The sequence below is a fragment of the Aphelocoma coerulescens genome, chromosome 5, assembly GCF_041296385.1.
Source record: "Aphelocoma coerulescens isolate FSJ_1873_10779 chromosome 5, UR_Acoe_1.0, whole genome shotgun sequence".
NCBI lineage: Eukaryota > Metazoa > Chordata > Aves > Passeriformes > Corvidae > Aphelocoma > Aphelocoma coerulescens.
Genome location: NC_091019.1, coordinates 17,372,836 through 17,399,384, shown reverse-complemented (window position 1 = coordinate 17,399,384; position 26,549 = coordinate 17,372,836). Strand labels below are relative to the sequence as shown.

Here is a 26,549-nt window from a genome sequence, read left to right as displayed (position 1 = left end):
CTGCACATGTTTTTTTCTCAGATTGTTAACTTGTGGGACAAAGCTCTTGCAACTGTGGACCTCTTCACATCCACATCATGTGTCAGGGACGACCAGTAAGAAAGGAAACATGGAAAGAATAGTATTGCAGGTTGTACATAATTCTGATTTGCTCTGGTTTGTTTGAATATTGGGACTTGTAGGTCATATTAGATGAATGTTTTGTGGAGAGGGAAAGTACTGCTACAAAGTGTTTCGAAGTCAGTATAGAATAGTGATTGCTAAACTGTAAGGGCAAAGAATGGGAAGCTTCTGGAAGTCTCTACGAATCTGTTACTGAATAACTGTCTGGAAGTAAGAGAAATCAGAGGTGCTTTGGCATTACATGCTGTCAGTACTGGGAGGGAATGTTTTTGAAAGCAATCCATAGAAATGTGTGCTGAGATGGGAACTGTGTGGACAAGCTACCATTACAAGCAGTAGCAATTCCAGTTCCTTTACAGAACATAAGCACCTCTCTTTCTAAGTTCAGACTCCAGATTTCCCTCCAAAGAGAAAGTGCCTTACTAGGCATGGCTCAGCAGTCCCAAAACATGGCCTGAGTCGGTGCTTTGCTGGAAGCCACTGGTGTGGGTTTGAACAGTTCTGTGATTATCTCTGCTCTAAGCATTCTCACTTCTCTCCTGAGGAGTGCTCCAACCGCTGCATTGTGCAAGAACACAGCTGTATGTTTAGGAACTGTAGTTACGTAGGAGAATTGAGATGGAAAAAATTACTCAGCAAACAGTATCTGAAGACTGTTACACTTGTAGAATTAAAGAGTTCAGATACCCAAACATCTGACACTGCTTTCTCTTCTGTGCTTAAGGACTTACATCATCTTTTTTCTTACTATATTTTTTTTCAGATTGACTTCCCATCCCATGTGTTTGATATTGAATATAAAATTCCTCAAGCTGCAAAGACTACTGTGCATCTTTCTGTAGAAACATTAGAAAAACCATCGAGAGAACGTCTCCTTGCCATTCTCTCCAAGGATAGCACTATTGGGTACGTCCATCTCTTCTAGCTTGGCTCTTTTTGCACATGACAATTTGTAGCTAGGGTATGGAATGCATATATATTCTCAAGTTTCTGTAATATCTTTTTTTTTAATACTTTGAAGACCTGTAGAGACTTAAACTTAAGAGGTTGAGTTAAACATGTGAAATAATGGTGCTGACTTAATGAATTTCCTTGTGTTTTCTGTGGCTGGTGCTATAATAGTTTCTTGCTACAAGATTGCTGCTCCTTTGCCTGCATGTTACAGTCACCTGCTCCTGCCTGGCAGTTTCTCAGTGGCAGTCTCAGCGGTGGCTGTTCATGTGCCATGGAAGCTTTTCTGGCAACCTTTCCTACTGATCTGCACCAAACTAACATTAATGTTTTTGGTTTATTTCAGATTATACTAAAACTTAATTTTGTCCTGCCCAAATTAGAACTTTGAATTGTTTCCTTGATGTTTGAAGCTTTATTTGGCTTCTTGTTTTGACTTTTGTGGAGGGAACAGTCATTTCAATGTCATTCCATTCTGTGTGTTAAATTATCTGTATGAATACAACAATCAGTGGCATTGGGGTTAATTCCAGGTGACGGTTTTTCATGTGCATTATCAACTGAAATGCTCTTGTCTGCAGGCTGTCGAAAGAAGATAAAGAATTTTTGTGGGAGAAGAGACATTATTGTCACAGCCATACTAACAGCCTACCAAAAATCCTGGTTAGTGCCCCTCACTGGGACTGGGCAAGTCTTCCAGAAATATATTCGTTACTTCAGCGGTGGCCTCCTTTATCACCCTTAGCTGCACTAGAACTACTTGATTCAAAGTAAGAAAACTGCTGTAAATAAACTCTCTGTGTTTTGTTGAGCATTAAATGACTCTTCTTTGGTAGAAGATCCTGGAATGGTGTTCTGTGGAAAAATATTGCTGAATTTCTTGTGGCAAAAGTTAAGTGTTCTTAAAGTTTCAAAGAACCCCATGCTTACTTTATTGATGTAGGCTTAACCAAGTCATGTAGTGAAAGCACAGCAACAGTGGTTATGTTTCTGAAGTTTAACATGCAACAGGACAGGAGTTTATTGAGACAGAGTTTTGAGAAGTTTTGACTGTGCTTGTCCTAAACATGCACATGTGGTTGCACCTTATGTGATGAAGGGCCTTGTACTTGTAGGTCCCTTATTGAGCTTTTAGAGATTATAAATGGTTGCTTTTCTGTCTAGCTGATCTCAAAAAAAAGACTAAGAAAAAAATCCTACATGAACAGAGAAAACTTAATGTAGATTTGTGGTGGCTTTCTAGGTTTGCTGATCAGGAAGTACGAAATACAGCTGTGAACTGGATAGAGACACTGAGTGATGATGAGTTAACAGATTTCCTCCCTCAGTTTGTACAGGTAAGACTTCCTGCCTACACAGGAGTTTGAATTTTTATGGCTCTTGAAAACCCAAAGGAATTGCTGCTGGCTTATAGCAGAAGTGCAGTTGTGTGCCTCTGACTGTAGTACACAGTAGGGGAAACAATTTGAATAAATAATCACTTTGTGCCTGTTCAAAGTACTTGTGGTGATTCTGTCTGTGCATTAGTCACAAAATTTGTCTTCATCGAGAATTAAATCCAGACTTGATTCATGTAATTTTCATTGTGTTTAGGCATTGAAGTATGAAACCTACCTTGACAGTGCCCTTGTGAAATTTCTTTTGGCTCGGGCACTGGGAAGCATTCGGATTGCACACTACCTGTACTGGTAAGGGGCTTTTTGTTCCACTGCTCGTGTAATGTGTGTGCCACAAGATTAATATTTCCAGAAAACAAAAAGATCCTTCTTAACATCATCATTTAATAACATAACAATGACTGTTACGAATGGTGATTATACAGAATGTAGATCCTGGTTGCTGGTTTGGTTTTTTTTTAATGAAAGAATACATGGTGCCTGTACAAAGCACAAACTTCTTGCCTTTTCTATCCTGTATATCAGTAACTTCAGACATATGTAGTACTGATTCATTGAAATATTTTAATGTCTTAATATTGCATTGTTTGCTGTATATTCTTTAGGAAAAATTAACTTAAATCCTTTATTTCAGGCTTCTTAAGGATACACTGTATGATACAAAGTTTGGTGTAAGGTATGAGCAAATTCTTGGAGCTTTTCTTTCAGTCTGTGGGAAAAGGCTGAGGGAAGAGCTGGAGAAGCAGACCAGGCTAGTGCAGCTCTTTGGAATGGTAGCAGAAAGAGTAAAGCAAACGAGTGGATCTGCTCGGCAGGTGTGTATGTATTTTTAATTTGAAACTAATCCACTTAATTGTCTTTTTAGTCTAAGTTCAAAGTGATACGTAAATGCATAGGAAGATTTATGAACCTATTGCTCTGCAAAGCTTAATGAAGTTGGTGTTTTTGACAAGTTTGTCATCTGAAACATGGTGGGGAGGTGATAGGGTAAGAAAGTAGGATGGTTTCTGTGTATGATAAACTGGAAATGAATTTAAACCGATTACTGCTGAAAAATGGTCCCATTATATAAAAGAATGGGATATCTGTTTTTGTGCTAATAATAGAGCTTACAGTTTGATAGAGTGGGATGCTGTCATCTGGTTCAGTCAAAAAACCCCCCCACGAACATGTGTGATGGGTGTTGCATTGCTAGGCTTAGGTATTTTTAATAGCTAAGGCAGCAGCTGTAGTTTCTAGCATTCCTTTGACATTGATGAGTTGAAATAGTGGCTTCAGGGTAGCTTTGTCCAGAAGTTTTCTGTAGATGCTTCAGTTAGGAAAATGTCAGCTGAATTTTCTTTTCTGTCTGCAGGTTGCCTTGCAAAATGGCATGGAGCGTGTGCAGTTATTTTTCTTGAAGAACAAATGCCGTTTGCCTCTCAATCCCAGCCTTGTGGCAAAAGAGTTAAATATTAAGGTACTGCACATTCAGGGTTTCGAAACCCTTTTGTAAAAATTACAACTAGATACAGTTTTTACAAATGAAAAAAATCACTTGAAGTGCTTGAAAGCGCTTTATGCTGTGGAGATGGGGTTTAATCAAAAATTCTGATTGAATAAGGCAGCAAAATTAGCTGAGCAAAGATAAAATGTGTACAAATACAGTGTAAAACTGGCAAAGGCACTTGTGTTAAAAAATATAGACATATATCTGTGATAACTTATTAAATCTTCAGAGCCTGTCTCTTGAGACCAGCAATCCTGGTTATAGCAAGCCAAGGGACTACTCAAAGGGCATGAAAAAGTCCTGTGTGCATTAGTAATCAAAAGAGGAAATTGACCAAGAATATAAAGTTCAAGCAATGAGTAAATACTGTGAAACATGCAAAACTACCTGTTACTGATTGTGTCCAGAGATGCTGGGCAGGGTCAGGGAGGCAGTAGCTTTATTTTATTGTGAAGGCCCAGCAAGTAATAATGTAGGAGAAGCAGGTAAATTATTTTTCCAGAACTCTGCAAGGCTTGACAATATCTGCTCAACCACAGTCTTGATTATATCATCATGCATGACTGAAAACCTAAAGGTCTGTTAACGCTTGAACTAATCCTGTGTTGGAGAGACAGCTCGTCTCACTTTCCTTCTCTACTGTAACTATTAAATCATGAGCAGGGACTTGTAAGCAGATAAATGAGAAAATACTGTGAAACACACAAATACACATTTTTAATACATCTTCTAGGTTTCAACATAACCTGCTGATAAAATATTTATTCATGTTTTATTCACTCTTCCCTTCAGAATGTATAAAACATCACTGTGCAACAGTATTGGCTTTTGTACAAGAATTCAACAAATAACAGCCAAAGGGCTTGTTATTCAAAGGAAGCACGTATTCACCACAATTGAAATGTTCAAAGTCTGAATAGACACATTGTGTGTCAAACCTGCTTGTTGTCAGAATATCTCGTTTTCTGGGTTAGCAGGAATAGTCCTTTCTGACCATTAACACTAAATCTACTTGCAGGCATGTTCTTTCTTCAGCTCCAATGCAGTACCACTCAAAGTTGCACTGATAAATGCAGACCCTCTGGGAGAAGAAATTAACGTGATGTTTAAGGTAGGCCTTGCATGTGTATTGGAGAAAAGAAGCTGAATGATAATCACTATTTCATTGGTATAAATTAATTTTAGCACAGACCAATAAGCTTAGTTATTCCATGAGTTTGCTCCTGTGTATCTAGAAAGCAACATGTGAACAGGCCATAAAACATAAGAGTCTATCACATGTGAAAGCTTAATTGTAGCCTGTTCTTCTTCTAAGCTTATTAAAGAGAATAATAATTCTCTGGTTAACTTTTATTTTTCCATTTAAGGTTGGAGAAGATCTGAGACAAGATATGTTGGCTTTACAAATGATTAAGATTATGGATAAGATCTGGCTGCAGGAGGGACTGGATCTACGGATGGTTATCTTCAAGTGTCTCTCAACTGGAAAAGACAGAGGTGCTAAACCAGATGTTGCCTTTAATCTTTGCTCCCCCACTTCGATTTCTTGTCACACTGATAGTGAAAAACTTCTGGGCAGAAGGTGCCAAGCAACAGTTCCACTGCAAGGAGCTGGGAGTATAGCAAGTTAGATTGTTCTGAATGTCCTGATGGCTGAGTGGCATCTAAATGTGTTTCTTCTCTTGAGTGTTCTGCTGTCAATGAACAGTGGTACAAAAAACCAAATACAGTGATAAAAGCCAAGGTTGCTCTTGATGCTCTTATTGCAACACAGGAAAATAATGGTGCTATAGCAATCCTTATTCTGAAAGTTTAATTGTGGTGAAAGTATTCCAATCAAAACTGAAATGCTGAAGTATTTGGAATCTGCTTCAATTTAGTCAGGGGTATCATTCTTGTACTGAAACGTGCAAAAAGAAGAAAAATTTAAACCAGTCCTTGCCATGCCCACACACATACTATCCCCCAGAATTAGTGTCATATGCTGGTAAAAGTTCTTTGGCTGTCTCTGGGGTTTGAAAGTAGGTCAGAGAACTCTGAGTGCAACTACTGCCTTGCACCTTGAACATGCTTTTTGCTAGTTTTAGCTAATTCTCTAGAGCTGGCCAATAGAAATCAAAGATATTTAGGAGGATAAACAATAACTTAAATATTTCTTCAGTCAGATGAGCATCATGACCAAAACTCCTAAATACACGGAAAAGATGGAAATTTAGGGTGGCAAAACTAAGCAAAAAGCTTCTATTTATGTAAGACTTGCTTTTTAGAGAAACAGATGGCTTTTCCTCCTACTCTGAATGATGACTTATGTAGCTTTTTTTTTTCTTACTAATATTACTGTCCTTAAAGTACTTGAAAGATTAAAGGGGAAAAGTAAAATGGATGTAAATTGCAGATATACCTTTAGTAGCTCTTGCCAAGATAGAAGTAAAAATTCTGTTAACCAACTAAATGTTTTCCTTTTATAGTTCAGCTATACAAATATTTTTAGTAAATTATATCTCCAAAGTAAGGCCACATATAAAGCCCACTGTCTGGTCTGTTTCAACAATTGACAGCAGATAAAGTTACAAGATTGATTCAGTGTCCGTGTATGAGAATTGTCAGCATCAAAGTATTTTGCCCAATTTAGACTAATAGTAGTTTATGTGGTAGAAACTAATAATTCAAAGTATAACTTAAATGTGCATTCTAGCAACTGTAACTAGGGGTAGTAAAGTAAGCTAAGTTGGATTGCTACATGTGTTTCATGGTTTACTTTGTAGCATAGTCTGTGGAAATGCTTAGGGGCTAATAGAATTATTTTTACACCTAGCTGGATTTTGAAAGAGGTTGGTCTAAGACTGTAAAATTCGTCATTGTTAGGAAAGTTTATACTGAATAATAAAAATGTAGCATAACTTAAGGAGATATGCTTTGTTTTGTTCTATATCAAGGCATGGTAGAGCTTGTTCCTGCTTCAGATACACTTAGGAAAATTCAAGTGGAATATGGAGTGACAGGTTCTTTTAAGGACAAGCCTCTGGCAGAGTGGTTGCGAAAGTATAATCCTACAGAGGAGGAGTATGAAAAGGTAACTTTTTAGCACTGTTCTTTTTTGCAGATCTTTTAAGAGGGCTAAATACCATCTGATGAAAGAATGAAATTCATAGTCCAGGTCTTCCATTGAAATTTTTCTTTTGTATATTTAGGAAACTGAATTTTTTTCTATACTTGAAAAAGAAAAAATTAAAATACCCTCTATAAAAAGGAGCCAGATGGATTCTCAGGATTTTCATCAGGAATTTTTATTAGATAGAGAAAAAATGTACTTTAAATTTAAGAGAGGAGAGAATAGTTGTCACTCTTCATTGTAGTTCAGGAGCAGTGGCCTCTTCTTGTACACAAGAGATTCAAAAATTGAAACTTTTTTTTTGGGCTATAATGCCATTACAGTACATTGGGAATATGTCTTGTACCCTTTTCTTTGCTAACATAGTTTTGTGGTTTGTCTTCAACTCCTCTTTTCTCTTTCATTTATGTAAAAAACAAAATGACCATTTTTGCTGAAAAGTGTGATATCTAGAGATTTTGGCAAAACTATCTGTTTGAAAGACAGTATTTGGGGAAAAAAAGCAAATTTAGCATCTGTTTTGCCTGGCTTGGATTTTGCACTCATCAAGATTGACTCCTGAATACATGAATTATGTTTTTCCACTGATATTTGATCTCAATTCACTTCTTTTCTCTCCCTCCCAGGCTTCAGAAAACTTCATCTACTCTTGTGCAGGATGCTGTGTAGCCACATATGTCCTGGGAATCTGTGACCGCCACAATGATAACATAATGCTCCGGAACACTGGGCATATGTTTCACATCGACTTTGGAAAGTTTCTGGGACATGCACAAATGTTTGGTAGCTTTAAAAGGTATCTTCTGTACCTAAGCAATGTAGAGAATGAAGTGTTTTTTTTTTCCTAAGTGTTGTTCTGGGAGATCTGCTGTAGGTCCAGTACCATGTGTAAGTGCTGTGTAACCTGAAGCAGCACTTGGGAGAGGAACCCAACCCAAACCCATGAAGCAGCAGTAATGGAATGTTTAATGTCATTACTTCAGGATGGGGATGGAGGGAAGCAGAAAACACATGACAATGAAGAGACCTTATGATGAACTCAGGAATTCTGTGCTTTTTGAACAGGGATCGAGCTCCTTTCGTGCTGACATCAGATATGGCTTATGTCATAAATGGTGGGGAAAAACCCACAATTCGCTTTCAGCTGTTCGTGGATCTCTGCTGCCAAGCTTACAACTTGATCAGAAAGCATGCCAGCCTCTTCCTTAACCTACTTTCATTGGTAATCATTTTTCACATTCAACTGAAACTTGACAGATCTGTCATGCTGGGTTGTATTAAAACTGTGCTTTTTATGCTGGAGAAACTCTTAATGCGGGCTTTTTTTAAAAGCCAGAAACATCTGATCTACTTTTTGGGGAGCTTTATTTGGAATTTTTTAAGCTTTTTTAGTGCCTACCTCTTTCTAGAAGATTTAAAACTAAGATGATACCACGAATTACACTGCAAAGAGTTCTAACTGCTTTTAATTCAGCAGAAATAATGAATAACTGCTGATTATTAGTAACTGTTGTCTATTGCTGTTAGTGTTTTGCAATTTAGTGCAGCTACAAATGTATTTGAGGGTCTAGGTCTTAATCATTTCAGTAGAAAATCATATTGGGTTTATTGCATTAAAACTAAATTTCAATTTCTTGCAGATGCTTTCTTCTGGGTTACCAGAGCTAAGCGGGGTTCAGGACCTGAAGTATGTCCAGGATGCTCTCCAGCCCCAAACAACAGATGCAGAAGCCACCATCTTCTTTACAAGGTACTGGATAAGTGAAAACTAAAATATGTCCCAGTATCATCCTCTTAATGGGAGATTTCTGATAAGAAAAAACATACTAGGGATGGTCACAAACATGTCTGTACAAGCTGAACAGCTACACTGTACAATCATAAAATATCAGTTAACTATGTAAGTAAGACCAGTTCTATATAAGAGTAATGCTTGTGCTAAAATACCTTGTAGATTTTAGGAGTGACCTTGTGTGAAAAATTGGTTTAAAGTGCTGATGGCAAATAATTGTCTGGCTGTTTAACACTTATATTTTGAATACATCCTAAATCATTTAATAGCAGAGTATATGATGGAAAGCACTGTAAAGAAGTTTTCTCTTGGAGAAATCTTTTGCATGCTGGGGAGGGAGGGCTGATGCTCCAGTATAAGTGGAGTGCATATAGTGTAACTGAGATGTTGCTATGTGTTAGAAAAGTGTTCCTGTACTTCAAATATAAGGGGAAACTGCAGTGGTGTGCATGCAACTGAAAATCATAGAAAGGTTTGGGTTGGAAGGGACCTTTAAAGGCCATCTAAGACCAATCCCCCTGCAATGAACGGGGACATCCTCAATTAGATCAGGTTCCTCAAAGCCCTGTCCTGTCATCTACAACCTCTCTGGGCAACCTGTTCTGGTGTTTCACCACTCTTATTATAAAAAAATATCTTACATCTGAACCTACTCTCATATTCTTTATCCTTTGTCCTCTCACAACAGGTCTGGCTAAAAAGTTTGTCCCCTTCTTTTGTATAAGCTCCCTTTAAGTAGGAATGGCCTCCCCATGAAAGGCCACAATAAGATCTCCCCAGGGCCTTCTGCTCTTAAGTCTGAACAACTCCACTTCTCTCAGACTGTTCTCTCAAGAGAGGTGTTCATCCTTCTGATAATTTCTGTGGCCCTCCTCTGGACCTGCTCCAACAGGTCCATGTCTTTCCAGGGCTCCAGAGTTGGATGCAAGTCTGGAAAGCCTTCACTTCTTCAATAAAAACCTATTCCAAAATTTGGGTACTGAGTCTCATATTAAATGTTGATATGATGCTATTCATATAGCCCATTGATCACTCTTAAAAATCTTTTCTTTGTCAGTAAGAAATGGGGGGTTATTTTTCTTAGACTTCAGTCTGATGCATTGACAGAACCACTTTCGTGTGTTTTGATGTTTTCTTTTTCCAGGCTGATCGAATCCAGTCTGGGAAGTGTTGCCACAAAGTTCAATTTCTTCATTCACAACTTGGCTCAGCTGCGTTTTTCAGGTCTGCCTTCTAATGATGAGCCCATCCTGTCATTTTCTGCTAAAACCTATTCTCTCAAACAAGACGGCCGAATCAAACAAGTGTCTGTGTTTACGTATCAGAAGAGATACAACCCAGATAAACATTACGTAAGTATGTGGGAGCTGCTTCCACTCAGGGAAGATAATGGTGTCTTTTCTTCCAACAAGACACAGCAGGGACAGCTGACCAAAACCAGCCAGAGAAATATTGTATAATGTCATTATACACAGAGAGTATAATGTCACTGTCAGCAATAAATCTGGGGTAGAGGAAGAAAGCAGGGGACAGGAGGGGGTTGTCTTCCAAGGTGGCTGTTTGGGAACTGGCTGAGCTTCTGCATGTGGGCTGTGGTGATTGTCTTGCGTCACCGTCCCTCCCCAGGACTGTCTTTATCTCAGCCCACAGATCTTCTCACTCTTGCTCTTGTTCTCCCAACTGTCCCACTGGTGAGGGGGTGGGAAGCGAGCAAGCAGCTGTGTGGGTGCTGAGCTGCTGGCCAGGATAAACCAGCAACAGTACAACCAGCTAGAGTACATACTGGCATTTCTAGCATCTCATAATATTCTTCAAAATGAAAACAGCTCTTGAAAAGCATCTAGAAGGAAGTAGAAAGAGCAGAAGTAGTGTTGGTGGAGATTATTTTAAAAATACGGGAATTTGAGTCATGATCACGGGCTCTTATGTAGCTGCCTTCTGTAAAATGGCTTGTTCCTGAGTAGGAGTTGTTAAGTCAGACACTCTGGTTTTGGTCTGAGCTTCCATTAAAGTTTGATTTGTTCCTCCTAAGGAAAAGCATTATTTCCTGTACTAATGCACTTACACTCTTAGTCTTACTAGAGACACCAAGCATTGCAATTTGCCCTCAGGATTTTAATAGACCTGGGTTACACTTTGAGACGTAATGTTAGTATTCCTATGCAGATGTGCAACCTTCTTCCATTGTTTTGTTTGTTTGTTTTACTTCTATACTGCTATATTTTTGGGCTGGAATAATAAGCTCTAGTTCATTTCCCTGAACTTTATAAAAAAGTGAGCTATAGTGATAGATGGAAGTGTACATCTCTTTCCAAGCTGTATTTGCTGTAAATGTCTTAATCTGGTAAGGCACCAGGAAGGGAAGGTAGAACAAATCTCACTAAAGCTGGAAGTGAAGAGCTTCGTACTGAATCACTGTATAATAAATGTATTTGAGTACTCCTGGTCTGAGCCAAAACAGCCTCTCCTCTTCCAGGAAACTGTTAGGGTGGTCTAGATTCTGCCTAGATTTTTCAAGTTAAATTATACATTGTACATTTAACTCCTCTACCCATAAAATGGGCCCACTGAGTTGAATTTTCTGTGCAGCTCTCAAACTTCATTTCCTTTGAATAACGTGAATGTATCCTGGGACTGTACCCCCAGTACTTTGAAAAATTCTTCTTGTATAATGCCGTGCACTTGCATCTGCCCACCAAATTATCACTTTAAAAATGGACTCCTGTAGAATCAGGAGGGAATTAAACTGAAAAAAATCACACCTGAAAGGTTCTGTGGTAGTTCTGTGCCCACAGATACATGTCTCAATGTAATCCTGCACCAGTGTTAACATTTTGTATATCTGGTAGGAACTTCCAGTGAGTTTTCAAAGGGAGAGTGCACACAGCTCAGTCTTCCCTACCTTCATCATCCCCCGACAGCTGTGGGTCTACCTTATGGCAAGACCATGTGATGTTACTTTGCATCAAGGGCTACTTATAATTCTAACTATGAAATGGAAATGTTGGAATAAGGGATATAATAATGGGATATGTATTCAGGAGAAGGATGACTATAGGAGAAAGAGTTGATTGTTAAGAAAATTGTATTGTTAAGTTATTTTATAATATTTTTATATAAACTACTTTTATTTTTCTGTTTTGGGCAGATCTATGTAGTGAGAGTTTTGAGAGAAGGGCAAGTTGAGCCAACATTTGTCTTCCGAACATTTGATGAGTTCCAGGAGCTCCACAACAAACTTGGCATTCTCTTTCCTCTTTGGAAGTTACCAGGGTATGTGCCTAAGTTGCTCATCACTATTGCAAAAGCAACAAAACTGCTCCCAGCTGGGTGGAGGAAAAAATAGCTTGAAATGGAGACAAAACTGCTGAGGGGCAAACTAGACCTCATAGTTGGCAATTAAGGGAGAAAAGTATTTCCTTGCCTTTCTGGAGTGTCCTAACCTGTTGGCATGCTGTGTTTCCACTCTGGATTGGCAGAAAAAAATGGATGTGAGCGCTTCAGGATGGAAATGGCATTGAAATGCTACTGTACTTACTTCTGATAAATTAACTGAAAACTCTATTTTTTGTTCTTCTCATGTAGCTTTCCTAATAAGATGGTGCTGGGAAGAACACATATCAAAGATGTAGCAGCCAAAAGAAAAGTGGAGCTCAACAGCTACATACAGAGCCTGATGAACAGTTCTCCAGAGGTGGCAGAAGTGAGTACACGTAATTTAAATCAAATGCAAGTTTTCAAGTTTTGGCGCTTTTAAACACTTAAACTAACGTGTAACATTTCTTCTAAATTTAGTGTGATCTTGTTTATACTTTTTTCCATCCATTACTTCGTGATGACAAAGTGGAAGGAATAGATGGAATAGCCAGACCTGCAGGTAAGGGATGTTTATAAATTGGATTATACAGCATGATGCATTTACAGTGTGAATCTTTGATGTTTTTTTACTTAACTGTAGTTTTCTCTAATTGCAAACTGCATCACTGTCTTTCCTAATGTGCCTACATAGAGTTTCAAGGAAGTACATACCAAAAATTGTAATAATGTGTGTGATCACTTGGGCTTGTTTATGGCTTGACTAAATTATTCAGGTTTTCACTCCAGACCTCCAAGCTGGTTCTTGCAAGAGAATCCAAAAACCTTTAAAGCCCATAGCCTTGCCCATGTTAGGGAACTAGAAATAAAATCAGGAACTGAACTTGGTCTAAGGCTTGTATTTTTTACCATATGTGATAAGCAGAGTAGTAGTGATGAAAATGTACCAGTATTACAGAAGAAATAAATGTCTGTTATTCCAGATACAAGTCCATCAAGTCCTACCTCAGGCAAAGTGGGAGGAGAAGTGAAGCTATCCATATCCTATAGAAATAGCACCCTATTTATCATGGTGATGCACATCAAAGACCTGGTAAGTGGAGACCCTGCACTCACTGCCAAAAACTGTTTCCATTTTCTCAATTACCATCTTGACTTAGATGGATGCAAGAATGGCGAAACTCTCTCTTTTCCTCTGTATTTTCTGACTGCCTGCTTAATTAACTGCTGCTTTTGATTAGCTTGATTGCAAAGTCTAGACACTTGAAAATAAATATGCAAACGCTTATGCACTAATTAGTTTTCTAACTTGTCTTGTTTCTTTGGCCATAGGTTACAGAAGATGGTGCAGATCCAAATCCCTATGTGAAAACTTACTTACTCCCAGACACGCACAAAACATCCAAACGCAAAACCAAAATCTCCCGGAAGACAAGAAACCCAACTTTCAATGAAATGGCAAGTTAAAATTTGTGTAGTAACTTCCTATAGCTTGCTATGATCTTGCATTCTAAGCAGTAATTAAAATATTGCCTAAAAAAATCTGTAAATATGTATAAATGGAAATGGAACTGTTTTGAAAAACTTTGTGCCCTGTTTAAATATAAAGCAACTGAGTTAGGTCAGTGTGCTCTTATAAGTAAGCAGAAATTTCTCAGACTGACTCTGAGGAGTGATGTGGAGAAAGGAAAGGAATCTTAAAACTAAAAATCCCCCTGCCCTGGTTTCACTGACTGATGATGTGCAGAAAAATTAATTCAGGAGTCTTGGCATGTAAACAGTACTTCAGTCAAAAAACAATAGTTCTTTTAAATACTTAACATTGGGAGCACAGAATAAAATAGGGATATCCTTCAGCCCATTGTCTGAGAAACAGACGTCCTGAATGGTCACAATGTGCAGTTCAGACCTCTGTCAGTGGCTGGGCAGTCAGAAGAAAGGGCAGTTTGGGCAATTTCTTTTGCCTAACTAGAAAATTCTTGACTTCTTCCCTCCTAGCTCGTGTACAGTGGATACAGCATGGAGACGCTGAAACAGAGGGAGCTGCAGTTAAGTGTGCTCAGTGCAGAATCGTTACGTGAGAACTTCTTCCTAGGTGGAATTACACTCCCACTAAAGGACTTCAACCTGAGCAAGGAGACTGTTAGCTGGTATCGACTGACTGCTGTACCCTATCTGTGAACTCATTGCTGCGCCTCAGCAAGACCAGAACAGTTGTATTCACTTGTGCTTTGTGCATCTTCCTACTTGAAGATAACCTGTACATCTTAAAATAAGAGACTCTCCATTTCAACAGATACATTGGACCAATGTTCAGGTAGCCTAATTTGGAGGATTGCAAAAAAACCTGGTTTATGCCCATGTGGTGTTATCAAAGCATCATTTGTAAACGTTTGAGTTGAGGGTAAAGGAAGGGGTTTTTAAACCATCAGTGAAAGTAAGATGAGCAGTTTGGCCATGCTGGTTGGTTGAACCATAACTCAATCATTAGGCCTGTGGATATAGTGCATTTTTGCTTTTAATTTGTTGCCGCTGTTGCGTCATCCATGACATGATGCTGGAGAACATCAAAGGAATTGCGTATTTTAGGATTACATTCCCACTACTAACGAGACATCACAGAAGCAGCAACAGGTAAAATTTTGGTGGCTGCACACACACCTGTAGAAATGAAGGTTGAAGGGCTGGAAAAATTCCTTAGCATTACATTTAATCCCAGATTCATGCTTCTCTAAGACTCATTGGAGTGAGTGCCAATAGTGGAAGTTGTAAATAATGGTGCCTTATAATTCAAATGCTTCTCTTTTACCTCATTCCTGGTATTTAAATATGTATACATACTAACTCTCAGCTCCTTATAAAGGGGGAACATTCTCATATTTGATACCTTGCAGGTCCTACTGGAAGCCTTTTCCCAAGACGTGTTACATGCAAATAGCATCACGTATACTGATCTTCACAATTTGTTCAACTTAGATACATTTTTTTCTTCCCCATTCTCTACCCATGGTCTCCAAAAATTGAATGAAGACTGGTTGAATGTGGCACCGTAGGAAATGTGCCCAGCTTCTCAGTGGGGGTTTTTGTTGTAATTTCTAGAACTTTTCAATACTGCAGTGATTAAGTGTGGAACAGATTCAAACACTAATCCAAAGTGGCATTTGCATTTGTGCTTCCAGGAAAAGAGTGGCCTCTAGTTGAAAAGCACCGCTGCTGGATGAATTGCAGGGCAGAACTTAGTTCAGTTAACAGCTTTGAGAGAGGAACTTGGCTGCTATTTTTTTTCCTTTAGCAGTTCACAGAAATACTGTTTCTCACTCCCAGTCAGAACTACTCCCACTAAAATACTTCATTCCAAGGAACATTAGATTTGAATATATTGTGACAGTGGAGTGCAAATGTCACTATCTCCCATTAATACCACTGGTTACTTAATTGGGCCCTTAATTAGGCCTTTCTGCACTACAGGTGTCACCTTTTTGTTCACCTTATTTGGGGTTTAGGATGTTCATGTTCTGTGTAAACAAAGCTCTAAAGTTGCACACTTCTTTAGTACAAAATCTTGAAGCAAAATTTAAAGTGAAATATGCAACTATGAACAAAGACACAATATGGGGAAAGCCTTCTGTCTACCCAACACTAAAAACCTATTTTATAATCCAATTTTCCTTCCCCTGCTACTGACCAATCACTCTTCAATACAGAAGAGAGAAGTAAACTTGAATCTCCTGGTGCCTAAACAATTCACGGTCCAATTTCATAGGAATTATTGCAATTAAAAAGCTAATGCTATCTTGAATGTTAGGAACTGGGCCAATACTAGTGGGCGCTAACAAATCCCAGTTGTAGTAGGCATCTTCTGCATATTTTTCATTTAGTATATAGCCTGTAAATAATAAACTATATAACTAACTAGATATATTTCCTGCTCACTTGATGCTTTTGAGACTTACTCCATTCCATCATTAGAATCACAAGTCACTTAAACACAGGAAAGTAGACTACTGTTTTTGTGAAACGTTCCATTGTGAAATAAAATGAAAGCAATATGGACTGCCTTTTTTGCAGTTTGCTACTAAAGCACAGTGTCTTACAGCACAAAATACAATTAAACTAAAATCATTTAAAAAATGATTTGCAGTTTTAACAGTTGTCTGGACTGAAAAAATAAAAAAGTATAGTACTGTATTATTGTTAGCACATGTCCTGACTTCTGATTTAATCTTCTTCATAGCTTAACTCATTTTGTGCCTTTCCCTTCCTTTTCAAAATCGTCACTGGCTGGAGCTTTTTATGGTCATGGATTTTATGTTGTCTATGGGATCTGGCCTTGGCCTCTCCCCACGTGTAGAGGACCAGCACCAAGCTTGCACCTCTTTTGCACTATTCTCAATTACAAAAAACCTGATTGTTGCAATAAGAATTTACCATGCTATATAGAAAAACCAAGATGGATGTGAAAGAGGGAAATACTTGGGATAGAATTTACCGGTATGCTAAGTAGCTTGAAAATGTAGTTTTAACAGCTTTTTATATCTTGTTTAATGAAGAAAAAAAAAAATCTTTTATGCACCGTTTGACCTGCAGCCAGAAGTGTAATTGTCCCTCCAGACCTTGTGTTGGTATCCGAGAGCAGCAGCTTGCGCTAGGACCTCTTCCTCTACTAACCTCCAACTTTGCACTGAACTTTTTATTACTGCCTTTGTACGACCTACAGCTGCCTGTCTCTGGACGCATGTGCGATCTTTGGTAAACGCTCTTTTCTCTATTTTTACAACTGTAGGGTTGTGTAGAACCCCCCGTCACCTGCCTTAAGGCCGGGGCTCCCCCGGGGCCCGCTGTGTCCCCCCTTGCCGGGCGCTCCCTGAGAGGGGGGACGGAGGGCAGCGAGAGCAGGGCGCCTCCCTCCGTCTGTGTATCTCTAAGAACCAAATACTTTAATTAAACGATAATAAAGATGTACAATATGGCCCCGCGTCGGGCGGGCTCGCTGTGACTCCGTAACTCTCCTGTAAGTACATTAAACACTATTCTGGAATAAAACCCAACGCGTGGCCTGCTCTCTGCTGGGAAGGGCGGGGGGTCTGGGCGGGCCGGCCGAGGGGGCGCGCGCGGCGCGGTGCGCAGCCGCGGATTGGCTGCCGCGCTCCGGGGGCGGGGCCGGGCCGGAGCTTCCTGCGGAAGCGCGCGGGAGGCGCCGCTCCCTCTCTCCGCGCTCTGCCGCCATCATGGGTCGCATGCACGCTCCGGGGTGAGCCGCAAGGCCCGGCCGGGGCCGCGCCCGGGGGCGGCCCGGGGCTGCTCAGGGGGGTCGGGGGGCGCCGCCAACCGGGGCGGGGGCGGGAGGGGTGCTGCGGGAGCGCTCCGGCGCCTGTGGGGATAGCGGGGAAGGCGCGCGGCCGTGTGGACATGGCGGCGGGGTGGGGAAGCTCGGGCCGCGGCCGAGAGGCCGAGTCCCTCAGCTCGGGCGCTCAGTGTCTGATGTGCTTCTTCCCGCAGAAAGGGCCTGTCCCAGTCGGCCTTGCCCTACAGGCGCAGCGTGCCCACGGTGAGTGCCTTCCCCAGAATCTTCCCCAGAATCTTCCGCACCCCGTGCGCGCTCCGGGACCCACAGCGCAGCTCAGGGGTGTCCACGGAGGGAGAGAAAACGAGAGCTGTAGTATTTTGCGTAATCGCTTTCAAATTATGGCCTGTGTAAATGCTTCTTCGTCAGTGATGAAACAGGCTTCCCAGGGAGATCGTGGAGTCTCCGGCTGTGGAGACATTCAGAATCCACCTGGTTGCGCTCCTGTGTTATCTGCTGTAGGGAACCCTACTTTGGGGGAGTGAGTTCGATTAGATGATCTCCAGAAGTCCCTCAGCCCTAAAAATTCCGTGGTTCTGAGGTGATCCTTAGGATACTGAGGAGGCAGGTGTCTTTTTCCTGGCCGGATGGTTCGTTTGGCGAAGAAGTCTTGTCTCTTCTTCGTACCTTTTTCTGTTTAAGTACTTCTTCAAGTACTTGGAGTCTCTGTGCTGATAATTCCTAGAGATTAAATCGTTATTTTCACACTCGAGTTTGCTATTGTGGAATAAACCGATTGCCTTCAGAAATGCTTAAAATTAATTTGTTGGTCAGGGTACTAAATGGAGTTGTTTTGGCGTGCCCTTAGTTCTTTCAGGCTGCTTTCACTTGTAAGGGAAGTCCTCCTTTGCAAGATCATTTCTTGGAGGATCTGTTGGCAGAAAGAACAACTTGTGGTGCATATGGAAAAGCATGGAGTGAAAACAATGAAATGAGAACATAAGCACAAAATCTGAAATTAAATAGATACAGTTTAAAGTAAGGTAATATGAAGCTGCTTGAAGTACTGCTGATGGTTAAACAGTTCAATAACAATTAGAATGATCAAATGCTATATTTGTTTTTAAAAATCCTGTGGTTTTTTTTTGTTTACTGTTTTAAATTGTAATCTTTAGAGCACTTCTGTGTTTATTTTTGCTGTGTTTTTCTGTTTCATACTGTGATAGTATTAACAAGTAAAAAAAATCTGGAGCTTCTGTAGCTCATGGGAAGTCAGGATTGCTGAACTTGGTGTTGTCTTCCCATTAATAATCATGGCAGCAGTGGCTTTATCAGTACTGTTTAACATAAAATTAATAGAAAAGGTACAGTCCTATCTCGGTAGATTCGTTTCATTTTTTTATTAATTAGTGTACTTAAAATCTGATTTTTCACTTATCTCTGTAGTTAACTTTACTGAGAGGTGGCTAAATGGGTCTCAGTTTTGTATTTGTCAAAAGGCCTGGATGAAGAATTCCTTCCCAAGGGCACTGATTTTTTTTTTTTTTTTTTGTCTGTAACATTGGATTTGTGCTTCTGGTGTGGCAGTTAAATTGTAATGATGGTAAAGCACTTGGTTGGAGGCTTTTTAAAAAAACTTATTTGGAGTTTTTAAAATGGAGACTCTCATCTTTACCTCTGCCTTCCACCACGACATTTCACTATCACTACAGGTTTATTATATGTTTAAAAGTTTCTATATCATTAAAAGTGCAATTTCAGTTCTTGACTGTTTTTTTAAGCATTGCAAAGCATCTGTTTCTACCATTTATTGAAAGTTTTCAGTAGCTAGCCCGTGCCTCTGTATTAAGCAGTGTTAATCAGTTTGGCTTTTTTTTTTCTAATTTTCTTTAGTGGCTGAAACTTACTTCTGATGATGTAAAGGAACAGATCTACAAGTTGGCTAAAAAAGGCCTGACTCCCTCCCAAATTGGTAAGGGTTATAAACCACTCCTGAATGGGGACAAACCCACGTTTTTCTGATTGTAATATCGTAATTGTTCCTTCAGTCTATATTAAATAACCTGCTAAGAGAACACAGCATTTCTGGTGTACCTGTGTTCACTGTGGATACCACTAAGAGTCCTAGGATAATGTCCTGAGCTGGGAGGGACCCCCAGGGATCAGCAAGTCCAACACTGGGACATTGTATGTATTGTACTTGCAAGAAGCATATTTGCTGAGGTAGTTGGTATTGGGGTTTTTTTTCAAGTGGAAGACTTAAAGCATTTGTATAATCTTATAGCCTGTCCTTAGGAATGGCTGCTTAGAGGTGTTATAGGGAAATTTTTGGTGTGCCAAATTTTCTGGAAGAAATTTTCCAATGCCATCAGCCCCGTGCTTAGGGTTTACTGAGCCAGGCACTGCCGCTGCATTATGGACTGGTTCTAGGGTTTGGGCCCTTCCAGAGCTGAAGTGTTTGCATGACACAGCTTTATATGGTCATGAGCTATGTATGCAGTGTAATTAGGTGCCGTGTAAACAATTATTTTTATTACTGCAGTCCTGAAAGCAATAATAACTCTTTCTAGAGGGATCCATAGAGTGATAGAATACATAGCGTTAATGAGTCCTGTTGAGAATTTTCCAGTAGTGTGGTAGCACCTAATGTGTTACCTGCCTGAGCACGATGGGGGAGTCAGTTGTCTTTTAAGTGCTGCCAGATAACATGTTTCAGCTTCTGTAAGTTGTATTTTGCTCACTTATGTCCACCATTTCTTCAGTTGCCACTAAAAAGGTTTTTAACTTGAAGAAGGCCTTACTTTGGGATAGCTTATAACTGTAAGGTCAGTTTCACAAGACTTGTTGTTGTATGTTTTTTCTTCTCAGTGTAAGATGTGAATGTTTGTTTCAGGTGTGATCCTGAGGGATTCCCACGGTGTTGCCCAGGTTCGCTTTGTAACTGGCAACAAGATTCTGAGAATCCTTAAATCCAAGGGACTGGCCCCAGACCTCCCAGAGGATCTTTATCACTTGATCAAGAAAGCAGTTGCTGTTCGTAAGCATCTTGAGAGAAACAGAAAGGTGAGTGCTCCTTTAATTAGGTAACTCAGTGTCTGTGTTTTTGAATTACACAGTAGTTCATTGATAGCTTGACAAAGCAAAGACTCTTTGTGTGCTTCCTGTTAGCCCTCCTTAGAATAAACTTAGGAGGTTGGGGAGGCATTTTGATCAAGGAGAATGGTCTTTGTGAAAAGGATTTCAAAAGCAATGTTTAAACCATGTATTTCTGGTCTTGTTCTGACTTTAGTGAAGCTTTGGTGATGGAAATTGGAAGTTTCTAGCAGCTGTGGATTATCTGCTTTACTGAAACTCATCTGAATTCTACATTGACAAGTCCAAGTAGTTGTAACGTTGGGGTTGTAATGTAACTTTGTTTTCAAGGACAAAGATGCCAAATTCCGCCTGATTCTGATTGAGAGCAGGATCCATAGGTTGGCTCGCTACTACAAAACCAAGAGAGTGCTGCCACCCAACTGGAAGTAGTAAGTCTTCTCCTGCATTCCTCTTGGCACTGAAGACTGCATGGTCTTACAAACTCTGCTGGGGCTGTTATTCAGAGGGTGAAGAGTGCATTGTGACTGTTGTGTAGGTAATCTAGGCAGCAGAGAAGAGGTATTTTCATACATAATTACTGCTTAATTCAGCTGATAAACTAATGAAACTTACTGCTGAGTGTTATGACTGTTAAAACTCTTGGATAAAAATAATGGTCACAACAAATGAAGTCACTACCAGACAATTTTTATTACACTTTAAGCTGTGGTCTTGGTTCTCAGATACCTTTATAGTTCATGTCACTTTCAAAACTTAGTGAGAAGTGGCTTAGTGGCTGTGGCAAAAAGGAAGTTACTGTAGCTTATCTCTATGAGAGGTAACCACCATAGAATTCCTGTAGATGTTGGGATTAGCCTTGTTTCTCCAAGGAGACTCGAGTGCAGCTAGTCAGGTTTTTAAACACATGGGTTTGTGCTGTTACCCTAAGATTTGTATTGTAAAAGTACAAGTGAAATCTTTGGCCACAAAAATTTTTAAGCAGTGATTTAGCTCAGGAGTGATAGTTAAAACTTTTAACTGTAGCTGGTTTTTTTGACAAATAGTTTTAAAAACTGCCTCTGTGATTAATATTTCTCTCTTTTGTTTCTCTTCTCTCTTTTTAGTGAATCATCGACAGCTTCTGCCCTGGTCGCATAAGAGCTGGCTGTGACTTCTTGAAAGAATAAATTTTCGTTACCTGAGTTTGTGTTGTCTCTAAGTGGTTGGTGTATTAGAAGCTTCTGCTTGTGTCAGGAAGCTGCATGTAAATGGGAATTTTTCCAGGTGGGGCAGGCTTGTGGCCGTGGTTTCCATACTGCTGTCCTGCGGTATCAGATCTGGGTCATGGTTGTTGCAGTGCTGCACCAGCTGGACATTGGTGTCTGTGCTCAAACTGGTTTGGTTTTTCATGATCTGAGAGCCTTGAGTTAGTGAAGTGCCCTAGTCATTCACTGCAAATGCATTTCATTCATGTGGGGCTGTGCCTCTGGTGTCCTGCAGAAGAACTAGGAGAGAAAGCAGTGACAGCAGGAAGATTTGGAAAATTAGAATTTGCAGAAGGGATTATGCAGGAGGTGAGGGGTTAATTGGAGAGGGTAAAAATGGAGAGGTTAATTAATTCATCGTAGGTTGTGTGGAGCTGTTCCTTGTGCAGGAAGCTTAAGGAAGCCTCAGCCAGTTCCTGGCAATAACTTGCTGTCATTTTTAAGTGATTTTAAGAATAATCTTTGGGATTTGGGTAAATACAGCAGCAGTTTAGCTCTTCTCACATGTGTTGTTACTGGCGTAGTTATCCAGAAACCCAAAGGGCCAGGGCTATTGCACAGTCACTTGCCAAGGTTGTGCCTCCAGGTTTCTAACAGCTTTAACCTGAAGACACCTTTTGTCTGAGGACACGGAAAACAGTGACAGCTTGCTCCTTTTCTAGGAGAAAATTATAAATAGAGTTAGTCTGAGTTATTGTGACTTGCTTCTAAGTGTGGGTGCATTACTTTCATAATCTTTAAAAGCTGAGTAAATTCATCTAAGCCATATCATTTTTGTAGGTGCAGCATTCCAGCACTCCTGAAGTGCTGCTGTGTGGTACGAGTTGAACCCCCATTCTCCCGTCCGAAGAGCCCGGGTGGCGTTCCCCGCTCCTGGTTCCCAAATACCTGTGTGTACATAGGGAAAGTGGCCGGGCGGTGGCGCTTGGAGCCAAGAGTGCTGTCCCTTCCGTGTGCCGAGCAGCGCCACCTGCGGGGCCGCCGCTCTCGGCCCGGGAGCGGGAAGGCTTTCAGCGCGGCCAGCTGCTCCAGGGGCTTTGGGAGCTTGTCGGAGCTCACTGGAGCTGGAGCTGTTCCTGAGGATGGAGAAAGAGAGGTGCATCGTATCTCTTGTTGAGGAGTGGTAATGGTGTTGCAGTTGTACTGTTACACTCAGAGTTCTACTGCTTGTGTTGCTAAAGATTCTGTATTTCCTGTAAATCATACAGGCTCGCTTAGGTAAGTTGTCCTCAGTAGGATTAATCATAAAATCAGAATGGCCTGTATTGAAAGGGACATTAAAGATCAACCAGTTCCAACCCCCTGACATGGCCAGGGGCTCCTCAGAGCCCGTCCAACCTGGTCTTGAATGTTTCCAGGGATGGGACAGCCAGAACCTCCCTGGGCCACCTGTTCCTGCACCTCACCACCCCCACAGCAAAGAATTTGTTCCTAATACCTAACCTAAGCTTCCCCTCTCGGTTTGAACTCATTACTCCTTGTCCTGTCACTACAGCTCCTGACAAAGAGTCCTTCTCCAGCTTCTCTGTAGGCCCCCTTCAGATACTGGAAGGTTGCTGTGAGGTTTGCACGCAGCCTCTTCCCCAGACTGAAAAACCCTGTCTCATCCTGTCTGCACAGGGGAGATGTTCCAGACCTCCTTACCAGCTTTGTGGCCCTCCTCTGGATTTGTTCCAGTAGTTCCACTTTCATTTTATGTTGGGGACCCCAGAGCTGGATGCAGTGCTCCAGGTGCAGTCTCACTGGAGCAGAGGGGCAGCATCCCCTGCCCTGACCTGCTGGTGGTGTTGCTGCAGCCCAGGGATTGTCCATCCCTTACCCTTTGGATTACCAGAATACGCACAGCAGGAGCTGAGCTCACTTGCCCCAGGGCAACCCCAGCTGCTGTGGGAGAAGTGGGGCCAAGCACTGGCAAGAGTAAATCGTCCCTGGGGGCAGACCCCTGGAACCCATGAAACAGCAATGTGTCAGAGGGATGTGCTCTGGGAGGAACATGGTCACTTGGAAGCATCAGGTAAGTTCATCATTGTGGTAAAAGGGCTGTGCCTGGGTGAGAGTGAAACTCAGGTCTGCTAAGTTTTCTGCCATGCTCTGAGCACCAGGACTGCCCCGGGCAGCTCAGGACTGGGGATCCAGCTGCCCAGGAGAGTTAGTGGAGTCTTTCTTGCTGCCCTGTGTAAATGTACTGTGACTTCCCTTGTGTGGAGAGATGTGATACTGGAGATAAAACCAGACCTGCAAGTAGTTGCTGAAATATAATTCTTTAAGAGCTATCACAAGCTGTCCCTGCCTCATGGTTATCTCCAGGCACCACTCTGGCTTCCCTCTCCCTTAGCACTATGGGTGTTCTCAGGCTTTGGGCCCCACTGCTCTCTTGCTTTCTCCTGTCACTGTCACATCTCTTCCAAGGCTTCCTTGCCTTGATTTAACCTTCAGAAGATGCTGGTTTTGCCTTATTCTCAGCAGCCTTCTACAAATTTCCAGCATTGCCTTTTCCTCCTGGGGCACTTTTTGCTCTCCCAGCTGGTACAAATCTGGACGATGATTATTTTATTTTTTCCCTATCCCAGTGTGAGTTTTTCCCTGCTTTGTGCCGGGGCATGCATCAGAAAGGAGCTCTCAGCTTCCCCCACTTTGATCTCCCTTGGCCCTTCTCCAGAGAGGAGCAGCCACAGGGCCACTACTGCTCCACACCAGGCTTGCTCTTGTGGTAATCTTGTGGCAGGCTTGGTTCACAAAAACCTCTCACTAAAGGGCTTAAGTCCTTGCCAGCTCTGCAGCTCTTCCAGGGCTCTGGGGTGCACAGCAGAGCCTGCTTCCCTTTGGCTCATCAACAACTGGGTTTGAGGCTGGCTGCTGAGGCACCCTTTCCTCTGGCAGAGGCCCAGGGTTGCCTGCTGTCCCCTGGGAAGGCTTGTCCTAGGGTTTTAAGAAGAAACCCTGGTTCTTGCAGTCACTGCTGGAATGCTGAGGGTGGTAAGGAGAGAAATGGTTTCCTTAGGTCTAGGGAATTGAGTTCTGCAGTGAATGTGGCACAGGGAGATGGCTCATGGGCATTCTTCAGGCTCTAGGTGTTTTTTTCCACACAGATTTCTCTAATCCATTATTTCATGGATTAGAAAAGTTGATTTTTTTAATAATCAATTTTTCTAATTCCACGTATTTCCTTCTAATCCTTGTTTTTTCTCAGGAGTATGAAGGGCTTCCCTCTCTTGCCTTTCCTGGCCCTTCTCCCTGTGCTCCCCCAAGTTTCTGTGCACTGTTTGCCCTGGCACCTCTGGATGTGTGTCCAAGTTTTTGTTAAGGAATTTACCCTCTTTTTGCAAATCAGTCAAGCCTGTTTTCTTCCCTTCCTTTAGGTAACATGAATTTAGCCTACCCTGATTAGGGTGAGCTAGGGCAGTGCTGAAATGTGTGAACACAACTTCATGTTTTCTTCACTTCGACCTGGAATGGTAAGTCCAGAAAGGTCTCTGGTTAAATCAAAAGATGCCATGTGCAGTTTCTACCTCTATTTCTAGGAAAGCATTTGAAAGGTGACTGTTAAGTATGAAAAGGATTAACCTTGACAGGGATTTAAGGGAAAGCTTTGATTCAGTCATGGCCAGAGGACTCTCTTAGTGCTAGGTATCTCTTTATTCTGAAGGCTTTGGTGGTGTGTGACTGGTTCTGTTGTGGAGGCAAATAAACCATCTTTTACCTCTGAATTTTTCTAATTGACAGTTCCTGTTTACAGGTACCTCTGTAAAAATGAAAAAAAAAAAAAAAACCTTAATAATTTATTTCAAGTAAGGAAACTTAAACACCAATTATTCTGCTGTTAAGTCATTGCCACTGCTGGAAACCGTTAATTTCTTTAGCTGAAAAGGGGGCAAAAAAAGTAAACCAAGCTGTAGTAATGACAATCAGAAAAGGCAAGAAACTATTTGGATTTATAAATGTAGAGCTCTGCTTTGTTTTTTCTGAAAAACAGCTTGTTCCCAGTTGCATTTTCAGCTCAAAATCATTGCTTGCAAGTTAATACCGAGCAGCAAAAAGTGAATGAAAAGTGCACAGTTTTTTTCGCAGTGATGGTTTATGTGTCACTTTCTTCCACTGTTTTCAGTGTCACTTACAGATCATGAAACACAACGTCGTTAAAAAGCACCTCACGTGTTTCTCGGGGCTCAAGGGCCCGTTTCTTTCCCCGTTCCCATTTAAATAAAGAGCAGTAGAGCCTATGGAATTCACCGAGGGCAGGTTCGGTACTCGCCGGGCTCTGGGATGGCTGGTGATTCTGGCTTAGGCTAATGCTGCTTCACGTTCATGCAGTTGTTTTGTTCCCCTTTCAATGCTGGGATCAAACTCGTGAAAAAATGCGGCTGTTGCTGGGAAGTCCCTTCAATAACTCGGCACATTTGCATGACAATACGTGGCTGTGCCCTGGTAACCTCCCTCCTTCGCCAGCACATATCTTGGCAGCAGGAAATGCTTCCACAGTGTTTGCTGTGCTAGTGGTCTGTCCGTGAATGTCCTTTTCTTGCTTCCAAGGATTTCTGGACAAAGCTGCAATTGGTTAAATGAAGGCTTCCCTCTTCTTCTCTACCCCCTCTCCTGCTTTCAGGATAAATTTTACGTCTGGTTAGAAATCTATAAACTTTGTAATGAGCAGTGTTGCTGATTAGTGTGAGTGCTTTCCTCTCGCCACAGGGTGTATTAGAGATGTTACCCGGCACAGACGCAGCCGTAACTGGAGCTGAATCGATA

The 26,549-nt window shown here is 41.2% G+C and overlaps 2 protein-coding genes across 4 annotated transcripts in view; both read left to right on the top strand.

The window, feature by feature from the left end:
- Positions 1 to 17,222, top strand: part of PIK3C2A (phosphatidylinositol-4-phosphate 3-kinase catalytic subunit type 2 alpha) — a 50,779-nt gene extending 33,557 nt beyond the window's left edge. For all 3 annotated transcript variants that reach the window (XM_069016863.1, XM_069016866.1, XM_069016864.1), the window contains exons 14-33: positions 22 to 130; positions 887 to 1,029; positions 1,656 to 1,844; positions 2,318 to 2,411; positions 2,668 to 2,762; positions 3,106 to 3,286; positions 3,826 to 3,930; positions 4,979 to 5,071; positions 5,328 to 5,457; positions 6,897 to 7,033; positions 7,699 to 7,868; positions 8,138 to 8,294; positions 8,713 to 8,822; positions 10,009 to 10,216; positions 12,013 to 12,137; positions 12,450 to 12,567; positions 12,660 to 12,741; positions 13,163 to 13,272; positions 13,512 to 13,637; positions 14,178 to 17,222. In XM_069016863.1, the coding sequence (XP_068872964.1) occupies positions 22 to 130; positions 887 to 1,029; positions 1,656 to 1,844; positions 2,318 to 2,411; positions 2,668 to 2,762; positions 3,106 to 3,286; positions 3,826 to 3,930; positions 4,979 to 5,071; positions 5,328 to 5,457; positions 6,897 to 7,033; positions 7,699 to 7,868; positions 8,138 to 8,294; positions 8,713 to 8,822; positions 10,009 to 10,216; positions 12,013 to 12,137; positions 12,450 to 12,567; positions 12,660 to 12,741; positions 13,163 to 13,272; positions 13,512 to 13,637; positions 14,178 to 14,360 (2,665 nt within the window). In that variant the 3' untranslated portion in view covers positions 14,361 to 17,222. The remainder of the gene's footprint in view (positions 1 to 21; positions 131 to 886; positions 1,030 to 1,655; positions 1,845 to 2,317; positions 2,412 to 2,667; positions 2,763 to 3,105; positions 3,287 to 3,825; positions 3,931 to 4,978; positions 5,072 to 5,327; positions 5,458 to 6,896; positions 7,034 to 7,698; positions 7,869 to 8,137; positions 8,295 to 8,712; positions 8,823 to 10,008; positions 10,217 to 12,012; positions 12,138 to 12,449; positions 12,568 to 12,659; positions 12,742 to 13,162; positions 13,273 to 13,511; positions 13,638 to 14,177) is intronic.
- Positions 17,223 to 17,349: 127 nt separating this feature from the next.
- RPS13 (ribosomal protein S13) lies at positions 17,350 to 21,740 on the top strand. The gene is made up of 6 exons (XM_069016862.1): positions 17,350 to 17,430; positions 17,679 to 17,727; positions 19,357 to 19,435; positions 20,357 to 20,526; positions 20,887 to 20,987; positions 21,663 to 21,740. Exons 1-6 carry the CDS (start codon positions 17,408 to 17,410, stop codon positions 21,694 to 21,696), a joined length of 456 nt encoding a protein of 151 aa, XP_068872963.1. The 5' UTR covers positions 17,350 to 17,407; the 3' UTR covers positions 21,697 to 21,740.
- The last annotated feature ends 4,809 nt before the right edge of the window (positions 21,741 to 26,549 follow it).

What these genes read in the sequence shown, in the direction of transcription:
- RPS13 (XM_069016862.1), top strand. Translation starts at nt 17,408, where the DNA reads ATGGGTCGCATGCACGCTCCGGG. An exon ending in GGTCGCATGCACGCTCCGGG is followed by an intron (nt 17,431 to 17,678) that starts GTGAGCCGCAAG and finishes TTCTTCCCGCAG; the next exon opens with AAAGGGCCTGTCCCAGTCGG. An exon ending in ATCTTGAGAGAAACAGAAAG is followed by an intron (nt 20,527 to 20,886) that starts GTGAGTGCTCCT and finishes TTTGTTTTCAAG; the next exon opens with GACAAAGATGCCAAATTCCG.